This window comes from Physcomitrium patens, chromosome 1 (assembly GCF_059467195.1).
Source record: "Physcomitrium patens ecotype Gransden chromosome 1, ASM5946719v1, whole genome shotgun sequence".
In the NCBI taxonomy this organism is placed as follows: Eukaryota; Viridiplantae; Streptophyta; class Bryopsida; order Funariales; family Funariaceae; genus Physcomitrium; species Physcomitrium patens.
Genome location: NC_143410.1, coordinates 8,944,210 through 8,961,355, shown reverse-complemented (window position 1 = coordinate 8,961,355; position 17,146 = coordinate 8,944,210). Strand labels below are relative to the sequence as shown.

Genomic DNA, 17,146 nt, shown 5'->3' with positions numbered 1-17,146 from the left:
TTAGTAATTGTCATAGAGATTTTAAAATAGCATTTTAATCCACTATAACAAATATTATAATCGTTTCATTCCACGAATCTGCTACAACTCGAGTCTTTGTTCTATAGGCCTTTGTAGGTGGACCTTGAGAATCTCGAACATAATTATTTATAAAATTTCCATTTCAGAAGCAAAATTAAATTGATATTGATTAGTTAGGCCTAATTGGGGCTAAGTCAAAATTGGGGCAGCGGTAGCTCTCCGGTCAAGCCAGTTCGGGCAGGAAATAAAAGTTACTTTTAGGAGAGCCTAAAAAAGGAAAAGTGACGACCTGTTGCCATATCGGCAGATATCAGCCACGTTCCCGATGGGGGTAAGCGATGGAAGTGACGCCGTTCCCAATGAACCTCATGCGGAAGCCATGAAGGGCAAGCTCCGTCGTCGTCGTCGTCGTCGTCGTCGTGATGCAGTTGGTGCGTGAGATAAGAAGCCATCGATTTCCTTACGTGGAGTCCACTCGGCACTGCTCCTCGTCACCCTGACTTGTTGATCCGATCCAGCTTTCAATCCTCTTCCGATCGGGTGCCGGGGCGTTTATTTTCGTCCAGTATTGAATCTTTTAAAGCGATTCTTACTGTAAGCCTCGGCTCTTACAAGAGTGCGTGGGAAATCATTGCGGCTGGGAATCGAGGAATTCTTTTGAGAGGATTCGCTTCTGTTTCTGAGGAGGAGGTTCGTGATTGAGGAAGTTCTTTAGCTTTTGTAGTCGCTTCGGAGGGCTTTTGTGCTCACGAAATTGTGTCGAGGATCGGGCTGAGAGAGTGCAGAGAGATTTGGTTTTAGGTTGCTAACCCCTTGATCGGTACGGTCTTTGGGTTCGAAACGAGGCTGGAGAAGTAAAATAAGTGAGGGAGGCTTTATTCTAGTGTTGATGTTGTGGGGGTTCGGGAGGTGAAAAGGAATTGATAATAAGAGAGTGAAGAATTTCGACGTGCTGGGCTTTACCCGCAGCAGTACATGCGATTGAGGTGATGGATGATTATACGACCATGAGACGAGGCTGAAACAGGAAGTCTGATCGAGTTTACTAATTTGTAATTTGGCGAAAGGACATTGATGAAGATGGTTGAAAGTGCGTAATTAGAGGCCGAGGTGTGATTGCCTAGTGGTCAGGGATTTTTTGAATTGTGGTGCTCACTGGATTCTTCTAGACAGAAGTTTGGCTATGGCGAAGTGCAGAGACAAGATTTTTGGCGAACTCACAGAAATGGATATCAGAGATACTGGGCTGTCACCTTCTAAGGCCGAATTGTTTTGCAAGAACCTCATAAGAATCGTACAAAGTACTCAGGGTTCAGTGAATTTGTGGATCAAGATATCGCAGGCGCTGCTCACTCCAGCCCATCCTTTTGCCTTGCACCGGCTGCTCTATCATACTACCTACAAGAATTGGAATAGCGAGCTGCTTGGGCCTCCTCCTGCATGGACTCCTGCCTTGTAAGTCTAGCTCTTCCTTCTATTCGAAAACTGTAGACAAAGATTTGAGTGAAGATCCGCCCAACTCGTTTGGTTCCTGTCGATATGATCTTACGCCAAGTGTGGAATTTGAAATGAAAAGGTCCAATATTTACTTGTATATATTTATGGGTGGCCTAAATACAGCTCTCTGGGAATCGTCGTATCATGTGAGCTCCCTCACTCGCACCTGGTTCGTAGTTTGCTCGTTTATGGTGCAGTCACAAGTTTGTGGGCTTATGTTAATGTTGTGTGATCAAGGGAGGATGCGAAGCTCACCAACATTGGTCGCATATTGGTAGCACGCGGGGCCGAGCTTCTTGCCTCTTACAAAGATCCAATTGCAAGCTTCAATGACTTTTACCAGCTATCCGTGGAGAAGCCTGAGGTACAATATGGTTGACATTTATGGAAGGAAAAACATGTATGATTACATCTTAAGGGTAGAACTTAATTTAATTAAATTTTTGATTTTTATGAAGTGAGATTGTAATATGTGTAGGTCTATTGGGATATTGTTCTGAAGGAGCTCGGCCTTAAGTTTCACGAACGCCCCTCTTGCATACTTAAGAGCGACGAAACAAATTTTCTTGGTGAGCCTTGTCCAGGGGGGAGGTGGTTGCCAGGAGCAATTCTGAACGTCGCCGAATGCTGCCTTCAACTTGATAGCGAAGAAAGGGGTCGAGAGATAGCAGTTATGTGGAGAAATGAAGGTCAGGATGACTCTCCAATCAGTTGCCTGACGATGGCAGAGCTTCGAGAACGGGTCTGGTAAGATCTAAAGCTTGTGATGGTCAAATACTTGGCAGTCAAGTGATCCAAAAAAGCATCGCAGGATGAGTGTGCTCATGTAGTGAATTCGCTTCTTGAATGTTCAACCCCAGACATGAAACAGGTCGATTTGGTCATTGCTCCTTTTAAACACCATGCTGTAATATGGTTAAAGATTTCTTGCATGCCGATTTGCTAGTCTTCGCAATTAAACTTCCATTGTCTCATTCTTCTGCAGTCGAGTCGCAAATGCCTTGGAAGGAGCAGGCTTTAGAAAGGGAGATGCCATTGCTATAAACATGCCTATGGACGTTCATGCAGTCATTATTTACTTGGCTGTTATTCTTGCCGGATGTGCGGTAGTGTCAATAGCTGACAGCTTTGCACCTTCTGAGATCGCTAGTCGTCTGAAGATATCTAAAGCAGAGGGTATTTTTACACAGGTATGACAATTATTATCTTTGAGCATTCTAATGCATGCAATATTCAAGCACTCTTTTTAACAATGATTATGTTCCAGAACTTTGATGATAATGACACCTATTCCATATGATACATGGCTCACAGGATGTAATTCTGCGAGGTCAAAGGACTCATCCGCTATACAAGTATGTTAAATCCATTGGTTTTGTTTATGATAAGGATTAGGTCCCCATTTTATTTTATCAATGAACTGAAGGTTGCTACTCTCATTCATGTTTAGTAAGCCTCTTGTTGTTTAACAATCTAGTTTTTAGCTTTATGTTCTGGTGATCTGAAACGATCTGCTACCTTCTCATGCTGTTCTGGTGTTTTCGTGAATAGTCGAGTCGTAGAGGCAAATGGACCACGAGCCATTGTGTTGCCTGCTCGGGATGATGGGATTCAAGTTGTTCTTCGCGAAGGAGACATGACATGGGATAAATTCTTAGAGTTGACTTCCACAGTGGACAGGCAAGTGTAAAATCTGTCAATAAACAACGATGTGGCTACGTACACTTTTCTCTTCAAAAAAGCTAAGCACCTACAGTCTATACAAAATTCCCCTCTTTTATCCATTTAGGTGGACGTCAACAGAGTAAGATCTCAGTTCCTGGTCACAGAACAATTTGTGAACTTTTCAAGGGTATGTAGGTGTTGCATTGCAACAAAATGATGGAATATTCTCTAGTAGTATATGACCTTTTTTACGTCTCACCATGTAGGTTTGAGTAAGACCTTTTTATTGTAAGATTCTTGAGTGTATCGCTATTCTAGCTGCAGTACACTTCACTTCAAGTTCTGTCCTTAAATACTTGACATAGTGCTCTCATCTTTATCACACTATATGCAGGCCAGATGATTTCAATGCGGTAGCAATGAATATTGACGACACGTCCAATATCCTCTTTTCATCAGGAACTACAGGTGCGAACGTAGAGATTTTATCACCTTCGGTTCTTCCAAAAAATGGGATCTCTGTTCAAAGAACAGGGATTTCCTTAAAGAAGGGATGCACTTTAAACGTTCTCGAAAATAATATCTGGCAGTGTTTCTTTGTCAACAGGGGATCCGAAAGCAATACCTTGGACGCATGCAACTCCTATCAAGGCTGCAGCTGATGCCTGGGCACATCATGATATCCGACACAGAGATGTGGTGGCATGGCCTACCAATTTGGGCTGGATGATGGGGCCTTGGCTCATCTATGCTGCTCTCTTGAATCGGGCGTCAATAGCCCTCTACAACGGTGCACCACTTGGATACGGCTTCGCGAAATTCGTGCAGGTATTCTTCTGCTCGATTAGAGAATGCTTTTGTGTTCCATGTCTTTGCAGGTTGAAGAAGCCTCCGTCGACTGTTTACTTGTGCTGATGTAAACTGCAGATTTCAGTGGACTGTTATGTGGTTCAGCCGGATTTGTTTTGCGAAGCCTCATTTACGAATGTTTTCTTTCCTTTATCAGGTCCTAATGGATTTGATGGATCTTAATTTTTTGATATCGTAGGATGCAAAAGTTACTATGCTGGGGCTTGTTCCAAGCATTGCGAAAGCTTGGAGAAACACTCAGGTTGTACACGGCTGTGACTGGTTCCATCTGCGGTAAATCACACTTTTTCGAACAAGTTGCTGTGCTTAAATACCAGTACTGTGCTTGAGATGATTTGTTTTTCTACTGCTAGGCTGTCTTTGCATAGGTTTTCAGCTCTTTTAATTATAACTTTTGTATCCTACTTATATATGGATGACTTTGCTTGATTTGTGTTGTTTGAACTACAGGTGCTTCAGTTCCTCTGGTGAAGCGTCAAACGTGGACGATTACTTATGGTTGATGAGTCAAGCAAAATACAAACCTATCATAGAGTATTGCGGGGGAACTGAAATTGGTGGGGGTTTCGTCACAGGATCAATGTTACAGCCTCAAACTTTGTCAGCGTTTAGCACGCCTGCTATGGGTTGCAAGATTGTAATACTTGATGATCGTGGGCAACCTCTGGTTAGTGCTGAAATTGTTCGTGTTATGGTCATAACATTTTGAACGAGCAACTGAGTGTATTATAGACGTCACACGATTTAGAACTGTTACCTTTTGTAAAAATTTCTAGGATGCGTTCATCTAGACTATTGCCTTCCAGACTGAGTTCAATCTCTCTTCTTATTTCACCCAGACAGGTCTAGCTTCTTCCAATCAGTAGTTCACATGTTGCTGCATGGTATGATGATACTAATATCGACATGATGGTTGTATTTGGTCCAGCCATCAGATCTACCAGCCACTGGAGAGTGTGCATTGGACCCATCGATCTTTGGATCATCAACACGTTTGCTGAATGCAAGCCACTACAATGTTTATTACAAAGGGATGCCACAGGTTCAAGGAAAGGTGGGTGTTGAAACTTCATCTATGCTTTGAAGGATCAGGTTGATTGATGTCTCATTTTTTACGTAAATTTGGATTTTTCCAGATCCTAAGAAGGCATGGTGATGAGATTGAACGTACTGTAGGCGGTTATTACCGTGCACATGGTCGCGTGGACGACACAATGAATTTGGGAGGGATCAAGGTGCGTTTTCAGTATTCACTCGGCAAGTAGTCAATTCTAAAAATGTGGCTATAATTGGGTGTTCTCACTTGATGTATGTCTATTTCAATTTACCAGTTACGGTATTAGTACACAAGATACTCTTTGATAGTAGGGAATGAAACTTGCAGACACTGGCGATCCAATGAAACGATGTCTATTGGGTCACCATTGACACAATTTGCCGCCCTATTTATTATTTTTACAATTAATGAAAGGAACTATTTCGAACTGTAGGTAAGCTCTGTGGAAATTGAGAGAGTATGTAACGCTGCTCACGAAGACGTTCTAGAGACTGCTGCTGTTGGCGTGCCTCCTGCTGGTGGAGGACCAGAGCAACTACTAATAGTACTGGTTTTGAAAGATAGTAGAAAAGCTATTTCTTTGGAGGACCTGAAGAAGGTTTTCAATGCAGCAATTCAAGCAAAGCTGAATCCTTTGTTTAAGGTAGCTCTCTGAAATTCAAAAAAAATGAAAGTTAATTACGCCATTTCTGTCATATTACGTCAATCTGACGATAGTTTCCCCCTTCGTAGGTGAATGCAGTGGGGATTGCTCCTTCACTTCCTCGCACTGCCTCTAACAAGGTGATGAGGCGGATGCTTCGCAGCCAATACGGACCAGTCACTTGTCCAAAAAAATCCAGTCTTTAAGTGTTGAAGCACATGCTATGAAAAGAGGTGATCCTATTGATGATTCAGCAGCAGCTCGATATGGTTGAAGTTTCTCCCTTGAAGCCCAATCGCTATGAACAGTGAATGATAATTCAGGAAGGAAATTTGAATTTTTTTTCTTCACTATTTCTTTTTGTTTTGGAGCGTGAGAGATTCGAAACTCATGGAATCAGCATTCAGTTTGCAAGGGATAAGTATCCAAAAATTAGTCATGAGGTGGAGTTTCTCCGAAAACTTTTCCTATCGGACTGCAGCTATCATAAATTCATTAGTGTAATCCATAGTTTATGGTACAGATTCATCACATTTGTACCAAGCTACTAGTGTGATAAGCGATGGATTTAGAACAGGCGCTTGTATGATGACAGCTTTCAAATGTCACTGTGGTAGTAGAAAATTGTTCTGTTGATTACACAACCTGCTCCAGGCTAAGTTACGTCACCTTTCAATTTTTGTACATTTGTGGAGCAAAATTTATTTTTTAGTATGTGTAATATTTCAATTCGTGATCAGTGATAAAGTTTCCAAATCAAAGTTGTGTTCAATTTTTCAAAAAGCATGATAAACAACACATGTTATATGGCAAGTTACAATGGTACACATTATTGTCAGCTCCCCATTCCTATTTTCTGGACACCAAAAAGCATCTATAACTTGTACATACCTGTGATGATCTACACAGAAAGTGATCCTCAATTAAGCCCTCTTTCTTGTGCCCTACAACCTATTCACAACAATACCATTCCTACAGTTTGGAGTCAATACATCTAGGATGACTTCTTGTCCTCCTCTGACTTCTTGCCCTCCTCTGAGTGCGGTTTCTTCAGAAGCGAGGGAACTGGCAGCTTCGATGGGAGCATTGAGGACATGGAGCTCTTCTCTTGTTTGGGATGCTCAGCCTGGTATTGTGCTCTGTCGTTGAAGTAGGTCTCAAAGGCGCGAGGCAAAAACATGGGAATGAGAAAGCAAAACAGGTTGATGGTGTAGTATATAGCATTGGCTGCTGACAATGCACGACCGAAGTAAACCCAGTATTCGTCCTGTGAAATCATGGAACCATCTTTTAGTTCATGGTGAACGATAAATATTAATCTCCGAAAGGATTGGTAAAATAGTAACAGGATTGGTAAAATAATTTAGTAGTGCACTAACTATAGATTCCTTGCCAACAACGCCAACCCAGTGATTCTAATGTAACCAAGTATAACATCATAGAATATGGATTCAATTCAATTCCATTAGCTTAAACAGCATTAGTGCCAGAAAATGGGATATGAGAAGCAGAATTCATACCTGAATGCGGATATCTTGCCCAACCTTGTTGGTAAACCATGTGCTGATGACCCATCCATTTAACGAAAACAAGCGGCGCATACTGTACAAAATAGGCAGAAGCGCCCGAACTGGAACCGAGAAGATGTTCAACCCGGAAATAAGATTCTCCGACAACACTTGAAACGACAGCAGGAACAAGTGAGGTGTCGCGGCACGAACCGAGTCCTGATCATTCCGCGCAAACCCGCCTAACACATACGCTAGGGGCAAGAACAGCCCAATAACAGTCCCGAACACGACATACAGTTGAAACAAGCGATTCCCCTTAAAAACCTGCAGCGATTCTGCGTTCCCGTAATTCGGAAACACCAAAGCCGACAACAGAAACGCATAGATGGACAAGAACACCGGGAAAGCAAGATCCAAGAGGGGAACCAACCCAGACGCCGAAAACACGATGATGAACGCCACCAATTGAAGCTCGATCACGCGGAGGGAGCCCATGATACCTCCGAGACCGGCTGTATCGCCGGCTCGGCGATCATACTTCTCTCCGTGTGTCTCATCGATGTGCTTCGGAATGCGAGGGCCTGCAGCCAGCGTCGCCCCAGACATCGTCGGAAAACCTCTTCGAAAAAAAAAAAAAAAAAAAAGAAAAAAAAAAGAAAAAAACACAACAAAACTCAAACAACCTCCTCAGACACTCTAAATCACTACCTCTGACGTATAAAAAACAAAACCCATAAATGTATTCAATAAACAAATCTATCAAGAAAATTGGGTATGATGAGAGTGTAGAAGATGAGTCAATTTGTCTGCGAGAGATCAAGGACTGAAGTAAGAGTGAAGGAGTTGGCGCGATCGATATAATATGGTGGCGCCGATGTGGAAGGGGGGCATTGTTGATGACTTGGCGTTTGACAAGTGAAGGAGTCTCGGCATTGACACGTTGAGTCCACGTGTAGTGATATAATCTGGCCGAGGGCCACGTATTGTTGTTGGCACAGTCAACGAGATTCCGCAGTGTGGACAGGGTTTCCTCTTACGTTGTAGCACTTTAAAGTGGACCTTCAGAAAAACGTCTCCCACTCACTTTTAAAGTAAATTTGCCCTGAATAGGGTATGCATGATTATTGAATCTTTAAAATTGTAGGTTATGGTGTTAGTTAAAATGAAATTCATAATTGGTGGGACGAATTGCAATACAGACATTTTAGTGTACGTATAGATTTTTTGGATCAATTTTACCATCGAAAAAAATTAAATCAGAATAAATCTCTCAGCAAACGAGTGACTGAATGAATTCGTTTACATTTTTCAAAAAAAATTTCATTAAGAAAATTCATTTTTAAAAACAAGTCCGTACCACTCATTCTACCTTTCCATTCAGTGTCTAATTTCAACATAGATTAATTAGAATGTTTTGCTACTTAAAGTTGCAACATTTTATATGTCACAACAATATGCAATGATGTACGGATATAAACAGATTTATATATATATATATATATATATATACACGTATTTTTATTTTTTCATTCATCTCTTATGTACATTATACACTTCAAATTTTACTTTTGCTCTAATACCCACATTGATCTTGGAAATTGGGTAAAAGATGATAAAGTTGTTTTCTTCTATGCACATAGTGAATAACGTTCACATTGTCAAAATTAAAATTCAAACCAATGTTACACTTTATATGTGTAATGATTGCAATTAATAAAAACCAAGAGAATTATGTACAAATAAACTTTTAAAGTTATTAGAAATGACAAATGATGTGCTAGTATTTTACTTTGCAAATTGATGTTGTAAATGATCTTGATTTCTATACAGAAAATTGATCACATGAACAATAATAAATCCAAATCGGTTTTGGATTCAAATTTAAGGACGTGATCATTTATTTATAATTCATTTTATCTTAATGAATTGTGCTAAAATAATGAATAATGCTGACTCATTTGTAATTCAATTTGTATGTGTTGTTCCGACTTGTCATAAACTCATCAAAATTATATGAACATTTATTTTTAATGATTATTCTACTTAATGCCCAATGTGGATTATTTGCAGCCGTTACTCTAGCTATGCTGAAATATACTAATTATAAATGACTGATGGACAGCTAGTTATTATTTGTGAATTAGACCATTGATTAGTATGATTGTGTAATAATAAGTGAGAAATAAAGTAAAATACAATTTTATTTCTTACTATGGCTTCAGTTTTGTAAACAGCTATTGATTATTGTGAAGAGAATATTATTTTACATTCTTTGTATTCAAGTGTCATATCTAAATAATAAATTTGAAAAATCATTTAACAAAAATTGTGCTTTCATAAAAAGAATCAAATAAAGAGGAAAATTTCAGCTCAAAATGTCTCTCTATTCAAAGGTAAACAGTGGAAAATATTAAGATTTTAAATAACAGCCTCTCTATGAAGGCATGCATTTGGAGTTAACACGTTTATTATGAAACCGTCGTAGATAATCACGTTCATCCACAAATTATCATCCATATTGACTGTCTAGAACTTTCGGCGCAAGCGGCAAAGCTTGGGTAGACGGGAAGTGTGAACGGATCTCTGGTGGACGGGAACTGTCACTGGTCCATCAACTAAAGATGAAAGTATGTCCATGTACATCCGTCATTTGTTCTTCGTTGAATGGACGAACGAGAAGGCTACCGGGAGAACCTGGAAACTGTGGAGTCTAGAAGCCATTAGAATTTCGGAACCCTGATGTGGTAGAGCTCGTGATTTCAAGTGAAGGTGTGCGAGAGCCGATCGGTGGATTGCAGACTGTGTTTTGCTCACTTTTGTTTAGGGTTTGTGTGTTTGAATCGGTCGCTTCCCTTTCGTGACAATGTCGAGTGCAGCAGCGTCGACAGTAGCACAGGCGGCTGCTCCTTACTGGAGAACCGCAGGCATGACCTATCTTTCTTACGCCAATACATGCGCAGCCATGGTTCGCAACTGCTTGAAGGAGCCGTTCAAGTCCAAGGCGCTCCAGCGGGAGCATGCGTACTACAAATTCCAGCCCTACGCAGAAGGCGCTCCACAGAAAGCAGGTTTGTTGCTTGCTGTCCTCGTGGTTTGTTTAGAAAATTGGGAACCGTTTTGTCGAATGTGAAGTACTAAATCTTGCGTTGGGTTTCTACCATGTAGTGGTGCGAGAGACTGGCGCGCCGTCTACGAGTTAGGAAGGAGCGGGAGTGGGTGAATTTCTTTGACATCTAGATTTCGTGTCCAATCTCCTCGCAGAGTTGGTGAATAAAGTTGCATCTATTAGGATAGATCATTGTTAATGTGTGCACCAGGAATTGGGTCGAAGGCTAGTTTTCGAACCTGATATTGCAGATTTTTAATCGCAAAATCATGTTTCTCGTCAACAAAGGTTGGAAAACCCTTGATTGGAACCTTAGTGCCCAGTTGGAAACATGCATTTTTTACTTTGATCTGGCTTATCGGAAATGTCTAACTTGTTTAAGAGCTGGTAATTGTAAGCCAGATGAAATCATCTTACATTAGGTCAGATTGCACCTCTATCCCCATCCCCCTGTTGGTAGACCCCTCGATTTGCCTGCAGTTCAATTTCACTGAAATGCAGACCTAGGTTGTTGTGATGTATTGTATGATGGCTTCATACACTTAGCAAGGCGTTGGTGTTTTGACTTTGTTATGGGTTGCAGTGCGGCCTTGATAATGTCTCAAAATGGCCTAGTATTATATGATTTACAATTGAGTTGCGGTATGTAGTGCCCCTCGGAATCGATATTTGAGATGTACTTGAACTATTTGAGGAGCGATCGAGTCACACTGTTTACATGGTGAGTGGGGAAGATGGATGATTAATCAACACAGTTTCAAGATGACGAGTTTTATTTACAACAGAATAGACTAAATTACTGTAGCCCTGAACATTCGATGTGTGATCTATTACTTTAGAGTAATTAGCGTGTGTCCCTTCCAGCCGCATGTGTGGATTTTATCTTAAACTGATTAATTCTGATTTCAGCTTTTGAAGTGGCTTTTATACTACATTATTCAGAGACGAAGAAGTAGGTTAAACTTTCTAGGCCAAGCATTTGATGTTCGTCTTTGTAAACGAATTCTTATTATTAGAGAACAAAAGCATGATGACGCGACAGTTCTAGAAATGCATTGATCATTTTTCTCGGTTCACTGAAGATAGAACTCGTGATTAAACATCTCCAAAATTCGTTACTTGTAAAGATGCAGCTCCATTCTACAATGATTAGTGGTAAAGATCAAGAATTAAATCTTTTTAAGGTTCTTTGATAATAAAAAGTTGTAAATTTGAGAAGTGATTCTCTCCAAAGAATAATTGTCAAATTCCAATTTCCAAAAAGGCACTCTTACTCATAGTTATCTATGCGAACCACCAGATAGGAGGATTGAAATGAGCATAAAAAGACTTGTATGACATTTTCTCGTTACTGAGCTTTTGCATGTTGCACATGATCTGTCTGATAAGCCAACAAGAAGTCCAACCGTAAGTCATCAAGATTGATGTCAAATTCATATCACAAATATCTTGCAATATTTGCAGCCATGGAGAACATACTAAAATAAAATAAAATGATTCTCTCAGTTCATTAAGTAACAATGATGGAGCACACAGAATCATGGTTTGTAGCAGAATTATGCGTATAATAGATAGGCAACTCTTGTGTAATCAATAATTCAATGGAGGTCATCTAGTTCTGATTCTATTCCAACAACCACCGAAAAGAAGACCTGTAGTGAAGAAAACCATTGTGTCCTAGAAAAGTCTAGTACAAACATAGGCTGGAAGGACCACATTATCTTGACGATGCTGACGCAAGAGTCCTTTCTATCCGACACTTCGCACAAGAAAGCAAGCAGGGTGAGTGACGCTCCCGGGAAATTTTGTGCCTACAAGAATGGAGATTTCGTTGTTCAAGCTTGTGGAGTAGCCCCCAAGCGAAAGACGACAGTCTTCTTCTTTCGCAGGAATTTGTGGAGCAGTCACCATCGGTTGTCCCAATCAATAGAGGTTTGAAATTTGGACAAGGATTGATTGCTCCCATTGATGAGTTTTGAAGTGGAGCACGAGGTTCAAGTTCTTCGCATTCGACAACTGGGTCGCTGCCATTGCTTACAGCAGTTTTAGATTAGCAACCAATCACTGTCACGATGTGGGTGTGTCATGTGCTCGGAGCCGGGAATTAGAATTGGTTTTGTGGGTGGTTGCTCTCTGTGGCTAACCAGGAGGGCTTTGTCTAGTTGAAACTGTTGTTGAAGTCTGGCTGTGAGAATCTCTCGGTGTAAGTTAGGATGCGTAATTTTTTCTTACAGTTTGAGGATGGAGATTAGTGTGCAGTGCACAATTTGGCACGTCATGGGTCGGGTTTCGGCTACAAGCATGTAGAAATGGGTCGCCCAGTATTTTCCGATTTTGTTTGTTTGTTTTTTTTTTTTTTTTTGGTGTGTGGGGGGGGGGGGGTCCTGGATTGCAAGTTCTGGCAGTTTTTGAGGTTAGAGCATTGGGGCTGATGCTCGGCATCTATTTTTGAAGTAGGGGAGTGTATGTGCGACAGCGAGATGTTCTTTGGAATTATGTATTGAAGGGCTCTTGACGTGTGCGCAGGATATTGCAATGAGAGGTTTCCATTCGCAAAATGTGGTGCTCTTTGTTAGCATCTTTGTCTTGATTGCACCAGGGTACTGCTACCGTTTGTCGGATGCCTTGAAATCGGGTGAAGGGGATCTGAGGATTCCACGTTTTTCTGTTCAAATCGGGCACCTTCATCCCAGTAGAGAGAGAGCAGAGAGGTTGCAAGCCTCGATATGGCACAAGACGAAGATCATGGCTGCTGAGGAAGGTCGCTTGCATGCCAAGGTCTGCTCTCCACTGTTTTACATCTAATATGTTAATGCGTGTAACGCGTATATACCGTGGGTCTTCCGGATAAGACAGTCAATGCATGCGGGAAGTGTCTACTTGCGTTACTGCAATGTGGATTTCATATTTCGCAATTTATTTACATCCTTCATTATTGGGACGTTCCCAAGCGATTTATCTAGGTCATTTCGAAGGTTTTGGTGTATAAATTAGCTCACACATTAACTTGTGGACTTTTCTGGCATTTTATCGAAGGCTTGGCATTTGGAGGGCAGTTTTGGGAAGTCCAGAACAACTCTGACTTTCTGCATATTTTCATGAACTGAGAATGGTTTTCTGTCACTGACGCCAATCTATAATCCTGCAGAGGAATGGTGCGTACTCTAGAATTCTTTATGTGACGGATTACTCCGCTGATCCGACAGGTCAATACGATAGCACCCGTGCTCTGCAGACTGCAATTAATGAAGCCTTTAAGATTGCTACCAGACATGAGCTTCTTCCTGGTATTCCGGATCTTGGAGGCGTAGAGATTCACTTGGAAGGAGGCGATTACATTATCAGCTACCCACTGCAATTCCCCAGCAAAGGTGGTGGTAACCTTGTGGTATGGTTTTCACCTTTCAGAGATAACATTCATGTTGAGACGGCAGTGTCTTAGGAACGCGATGGACCAAAAACTCTTCTCTAAGCTTGTGGCCAGCTTCATTGCCTAGTTGCAAGCATTGGTTACTACAACTGTATTCGAGAGCAGAAGCATTACATTGAGATAGAGGGAGCGTCGAGATTCTATTGCTCAAATACAGCGTGTTCTAACCATCAAGTGCTGATGAAGTCGATGGAGAGGACATGGCTTTGAATACTGTTGTGGTTGCGTCGTGTGCTCAGCCTTTTCATTGAAATTGAGTTTGTGAAGATGCGATCTAATGAAACGTGAAACAGCTACCCCTTCTTCTTCTTCTTCTTCTTCTTCTCCTTTCCTCGACATCTGGTTAAAAGCAAGCTAAGGAAGTGGGTTCAACTCATGAATGCGGTGATATATTTCTGACATGGACAGTGGAAAGTTGAAATTCAGATACATGGTGGCACCATCAGGGCAACGTTTACATTTCCACGGGACGGTTACCTAATTGAGGCGTGGTCGGCTTACTCTGTGAGTCTGAGAGCAAATCAAACGAAAGCTTCACTTCGGGAACGCAAGCAACGTAGTTTGCCCTTATCCAAAGAATTCTTGGCCTATGAAGACATCATCATTAGAGATCTTTTGTTGGACGCTAATTTTAGGGGTGGAGGCATACTCTTAGTGGATTCTATCCGCGTAACTGTGGAGAATGTGTACGTTACTCACTTTGAGAGCGATGGTATCTTGGTGGAAGGTGGTCATGAGACTATCATTCGGGATTCGTTCTTTGGTCAGTTTATTACAACTGGCAAAGATCCGAGAGAGTCGGACTTCACAGGAATTGGAATCAATCTTATTAGCAATGACAACGTTGTTTCTGATGTTGTCATCTTCTCAGCAGCCTACGGAATTGCAGTCAGTGGAGTGGGAAACTTCATCACAGGGGTGCACGCGTATAATAAGGCCGCCAGGTTAGGTGGTGTGGGTATCTACCTGCAGTTACCAGGCTACACTCAGACGCGAATTGTTGGATGCCATTTGGAGGGTACAGGAATTATTGCTGAAGACCCTTTACAACTTGAGATATCGAGCAGCTTTTTCTCGGACGATGCTAATATTCTGCTGCGATCAACCAAGAAATCCCACGCTATTTCCTACTTGACAATCATAAACAATATGTTTACAGGATCATCTCGTGGCGTTCCTGTTGTGCAACTTGACGAATCTGCAGGCCGTTTCACCGCTGTGTATGACACGATAGTGGATCAAAACACTGCTTATGGGATGAATCTGAAGGCTACCGTCGCTAGGGCCACACTCGCATCCTCTTATACTTGGCGTCTCAATCTCAACGAGCGGCTCCTATTCCGAGATTTCATTCAAAACGTGCAGTATTCCCTCTACGTCAGTTCTAACTATTTTCCTAAGCATGTGTTGCGAAGTGTGAAGGACAATACTGTGGTGGTTGATTCAGATACACGAGTGTCAGGCACTGTGTCTGTCTTGGTCGATCAGAGCAGTGATTCACTCTCCCTCCGCACCAGCGTTCCTGAGGACACTGAGCTCACAAGATCTAGAGTCTTGTTTGTTCGGTGAAGTATCTTCTGTTGTTTTGACTATGATACTATCTTTAGTGTAATATACGGTGGCTCTTCTTGCTTTTGTGTAGTATTTGTTTACACCCGAGACGAATGGGCTAGGCTTGATACGCTAGCAGTTGCAACCGCAGTTCCCCGCAGAGCTTGAACAGTTTCCTGAGAAGTTCACGACTACTTTCAAAATTGCAGACAATGTACCGCCGTAAATATTTATTCCCTTGATGTCTAATGCTACAGCTTGTGTGGAGGTGTCTGAGAACCTGGGATTGAGAATGGTTTCTCATGTTGTTCGAATGCATGTGTTGACGATGCTGTAGAGCTTTGCTGCTAAGGCATAGATTATTTTGCTCATTCATCTTTTTCCTATAACACATGAATCCTCCCCAGTTATGTGTGGTAAATACTGTAGCTTGCATGACACTAGATGAATACCCATTCCACAATTATTATTACCTAATGCTTGAAACTGTTTTATCTTCTCCCTTTTTCTTGTATGTGTGCATATTACTTCCAACTACTTTTGTGTCTCTCTAAAATATTCTCAACATGTTATCAACATGACTTCTGAACATATTATAGACACAATTGCTCTTGTGCACCTTGTCCTTTGCCATTTCCTTGTTTGTTTTTCCTCACATTGCTACATCTTGCATGTTGTGCCTTGCAAGACATTGCTGCCAAACTACTACGCCTTGCCACCAAATTATTCACATCTTATTGCCTAATTATTGCGCCTTCTCACCGTGTATTGCTACCATCTACCACTACTACGGTTGTTGCCATAGTTTATTGTGGATCCTTGTTTCTATAAAATAATAATAATAAATAACATTTTTGATTTCAAGTTTAACTTTATCATTTTATTTGGCTTTACATTTCAAGATATATATTACTCAATCTTTTCTATTTGATCTTATATTTTCTTCTTAAATTTATTTATAATAAATGCTTCAACATCTTCAACTGCCTCTACTATGTTTCTAACTATTACCACTACATCCTAACATTTTTAAGCTCTTTTATTTCCATCATTGGTTGATGATGAAAACAATTATCTATTATGGGCTAAAATGGCAATAATAAATTTATTTGTAGAACAATTTTTAGATGGAATTCTGTTTGAAGAGTCTCCTATTGTAAGTACTTCTATTCTTCTTGCTATCCATTGAAAAGCACTTCTTTTCTTTCATCGTCATCTTATATCTGTATTGCAACATCAATATTTAAAAATGGAAGATTCAGCTAAGCTTTGGAAAAATCTTAAATTCAGCTTTGATCATCAAAAGACTATTTTCTTTTTGCTTGTATGTCATAATTGCACACATTTATGTGTCTTGGATTTTTCAAATTTAAATGCTTTTAATAATAAAATATATTATATTGTCTAAAAATTATAGTAATGTGGACAAAGCATCTCTGAAGAAGAAATGATTGAAAAAATTCTCTCTATATTTCTTCTTATATCTAATGTACTTGCACAACAATATAGGAATATGAAATTTCAAAGTCATGTTCATCTCATGTCTTATCTACTTCTTGTAGAGAAACAAAATGAATTACTCTTATATAGTTTAGAAGTTCATTTGTTAGAACTTTGGTTCTAAAAGTATCACAGATATATATATTTACCTCAGTAGTTACTTATATGATTAAGTAGAAGTAGGTAAAATAGAATAATTTCATAAAGTCTTCTAGAAAAGCTTCCTAGAAGCTTTATAGATGCGGTTTTGATTTTAGATGTATTCGTAGGTTAGAAACTTGGCCAAAAAGCTAAC

At 40.6% G+C, this 17,146-nt stretch overlaps 4 protein-coding genes across 9 annotated transcripts; 3 read left to right on the top strand and 1 right to left on the bottom strand.

Annotated features, from left to right (window-relative positions):
• Positions 1–394: 394 nt before the first annotated feature.
• Positions 395–6,514, top strand: LOC112282848 (hexanoyl-CoA synthase). Of its 3 annotated transcripts, none has more exons than XM_024520945.3 (14): positions 395–1,476; positions 1,756–1,882; positions 1,997–2,265; positions 2,504–2,708; positions 2,833–2,873; positions 3,070–3,198; positions 3,578–3,651; positions 3,791–4,011; positions 4,232–4,326; positions 4,504–4,720; positions 4,982–5,107; positions 5,190–5,288; positions 5,544–5,753; positions 5,843–6,514. In XM_024520945.3, exons 1-14 carry the CDS (start codon positions 1,205–1,207, stop codon positions 5,957–5,959), a joined length of 2,202 nt encoding a protein of 733 aa, XP_024376713.1. In that variant the 5' UTR covers positions 395–1,204; the 3' UTR covers positions 5,960–6,514. The 3 variants fall into 3 exon arrangements, 2 of the variants coding, with proteins under 2 accessions (XP_024376713.1, XP_024376730.1); XR_016502376.1 differs by having other exon boundaries at positions 432–1,476; positions 5,230–5,288; XM_024520962.3 differs by lacking the exon at positions 395–1,476 and having other exon boundaries at positions 2,103–2,265.
• An 11-nt stretch (positions 6,515–6,525) lies between these two features.
• On the bottom strand, positions 6,526–8,082 carry LOC112282860 (uncharacterized). The gene is made up of 2 exons (XM_024520977.3): positions 7,274–8,082; positions 6,526–7,020 (listed from the first exon to the last, which is right to left on the bottom strand). Exons 1-2 carry the CDS (start codon positions 7,868–7,870, stop codon positions 6,748–6,750), a joined length of 870 nt encoding a protein of 289 aa, XP_024376745.1. The 5' UTR covers positions 7,871–8,082; the 3' UTR covers positions 6,526–6,747.
• A 1,941-nt stretch (positions 8,083–10,023) lies between these two features.
• Positions 10,024–10,728, top strand: LOC112283598 (ATP synthase subunit epsilon, mitochondrial). Its single transcript, XM_024522515.3, has 2 exons — positions 10,024–10,332; positions 10,430–10,728. Exons 1-2 carry the CDS (start codon positions 10,128–10,130, stop codon positions 10,462–10,464), a joined length of 240 nt encoding a protein of 79 aa, XP_024378283.1. The 5' UTR covers positions 10,024–10,127; the 3' UTR covers positions 10,465–10,728.
• A 1,285-nt stretch (positions 10,729–12,013) lies between these two features.
• Positions 12,014–15,605, top strand: LOC112283582 (polygalacturonase QRT3). Of its 4 annotated transcripts, none has more exons than XM_024522477.3 (4): positions 12,014–12,152; positions 12,897–13,148; positions 13,519–13,758; positions 14,227–15,605. In XM_024522477.3, the coding sequence occupies exons 1-4, from the start codon at positions 12,099–12,101 to the stop codon at positions 15,367–15,369; spliced, it is 1,689 nt and encodes a 562-aa protein (XP_024378245.1). In that variant the 5' UTR covers positions 12,014–12,098; the 3' UTR covers positions 15,370–15,605. The 4 variants fall into 4 exon arrangements, with proteins under 4 accessions (XP_024378245.1, XP_024378259.2, XP_024378252.1 ...); XM_024522491.2 differs by having other exon boundaries at positions 12,035–12,302; XM_024522484.3 differs by lacking the exon at positions 12,014–12,152 and adding an exon at positions 12,191–12,362.
• The last annotated feature ends 1,541 nt before the right edge of the window (positions 15,606–17,146 follow it).

What these genes read in the sequence shown, in the direction of transcription:
- LOC112282848 (XM_024520945.3), top strand. Translation starts at nt 1,205, where the DNA reads ATGGCGAAGTGCAGAGACAAGATTTTTGGCGAACTCACAGAAATGGAT. An exon ending in AGGACTCATCCGCTATACAA is followed by an intron (nt 2,874 to 3,069) that starts GTATGTTAAATC and finishes TTTCGTGAATAG; the next exon opens with TCGAGTCGTAGAGGCAAATG. An exon ending in TTGACTTCCACAGTGGACAG is followed by an intron (nt 3,199 to 3,577) that starts GCAAGTGTAAAA and finishes CACTATATGCAG; the next exon opens with GCCAGATGATTTCAATGCGG.
- LOC112282860 (XM_024520977.3), bottom strand. Translation starts at nt 7,870, where the DNA reads ATGTCTGGGGCGACGCTGGCTGCAGGCCCTCGCATTCCGAAGCACATC. An exon ending in GGCAAGATATCCGCATTCAG is followed by an intron (nt 7,021 to 7,273) that starts GTATGAATTCTG and finishes ATGATTTCACAG; the next exon opens with GACGAATACTGGGTTTACTT.
- LOC112283598 (XM_024522515.3), top strand. Translation starts at nt 10,128, where the DNA reads ATGTCGAGTGCAGCAGCGTCGACAGTAGCACAGGCGGCTGCTCCTTAC. An exon ending in AGGCGCTCCACAGAAAGCAG is followed by an intron (nt 10,333 to 10,429) that starts GTTTGTTGCTTG and finishes TCTACCATGTAG; the next exon opens with TGGTGCGAGAGACTGGCGCG.
- LOC112283582 (XM_024522491.2), top strand. Translation starts at nt 12,099, where the DNA reads ATGCTGACGCAAGAGTCCTTTCTATCCGACACTTCGCACAAGAAAGCA. An exon ending in GGTTGTCCCAATCAATAGAG is followed by an intron (nt 12,303 to 12,896) that starts GTTTGAAATTTG and finishes ACGTGTGCGCAG; the next exon opens with GATATTGCAATGAGAGGTTT. An exon ending in AAGGTGGTGGTAACCTTGTG is followed by an intron (nt 13,759 to 14,226) that starts GTATGGTTTTCA and finishes GTTGAAATTCAG; the next exon opens with ATACATGGTGGCACCATCAG.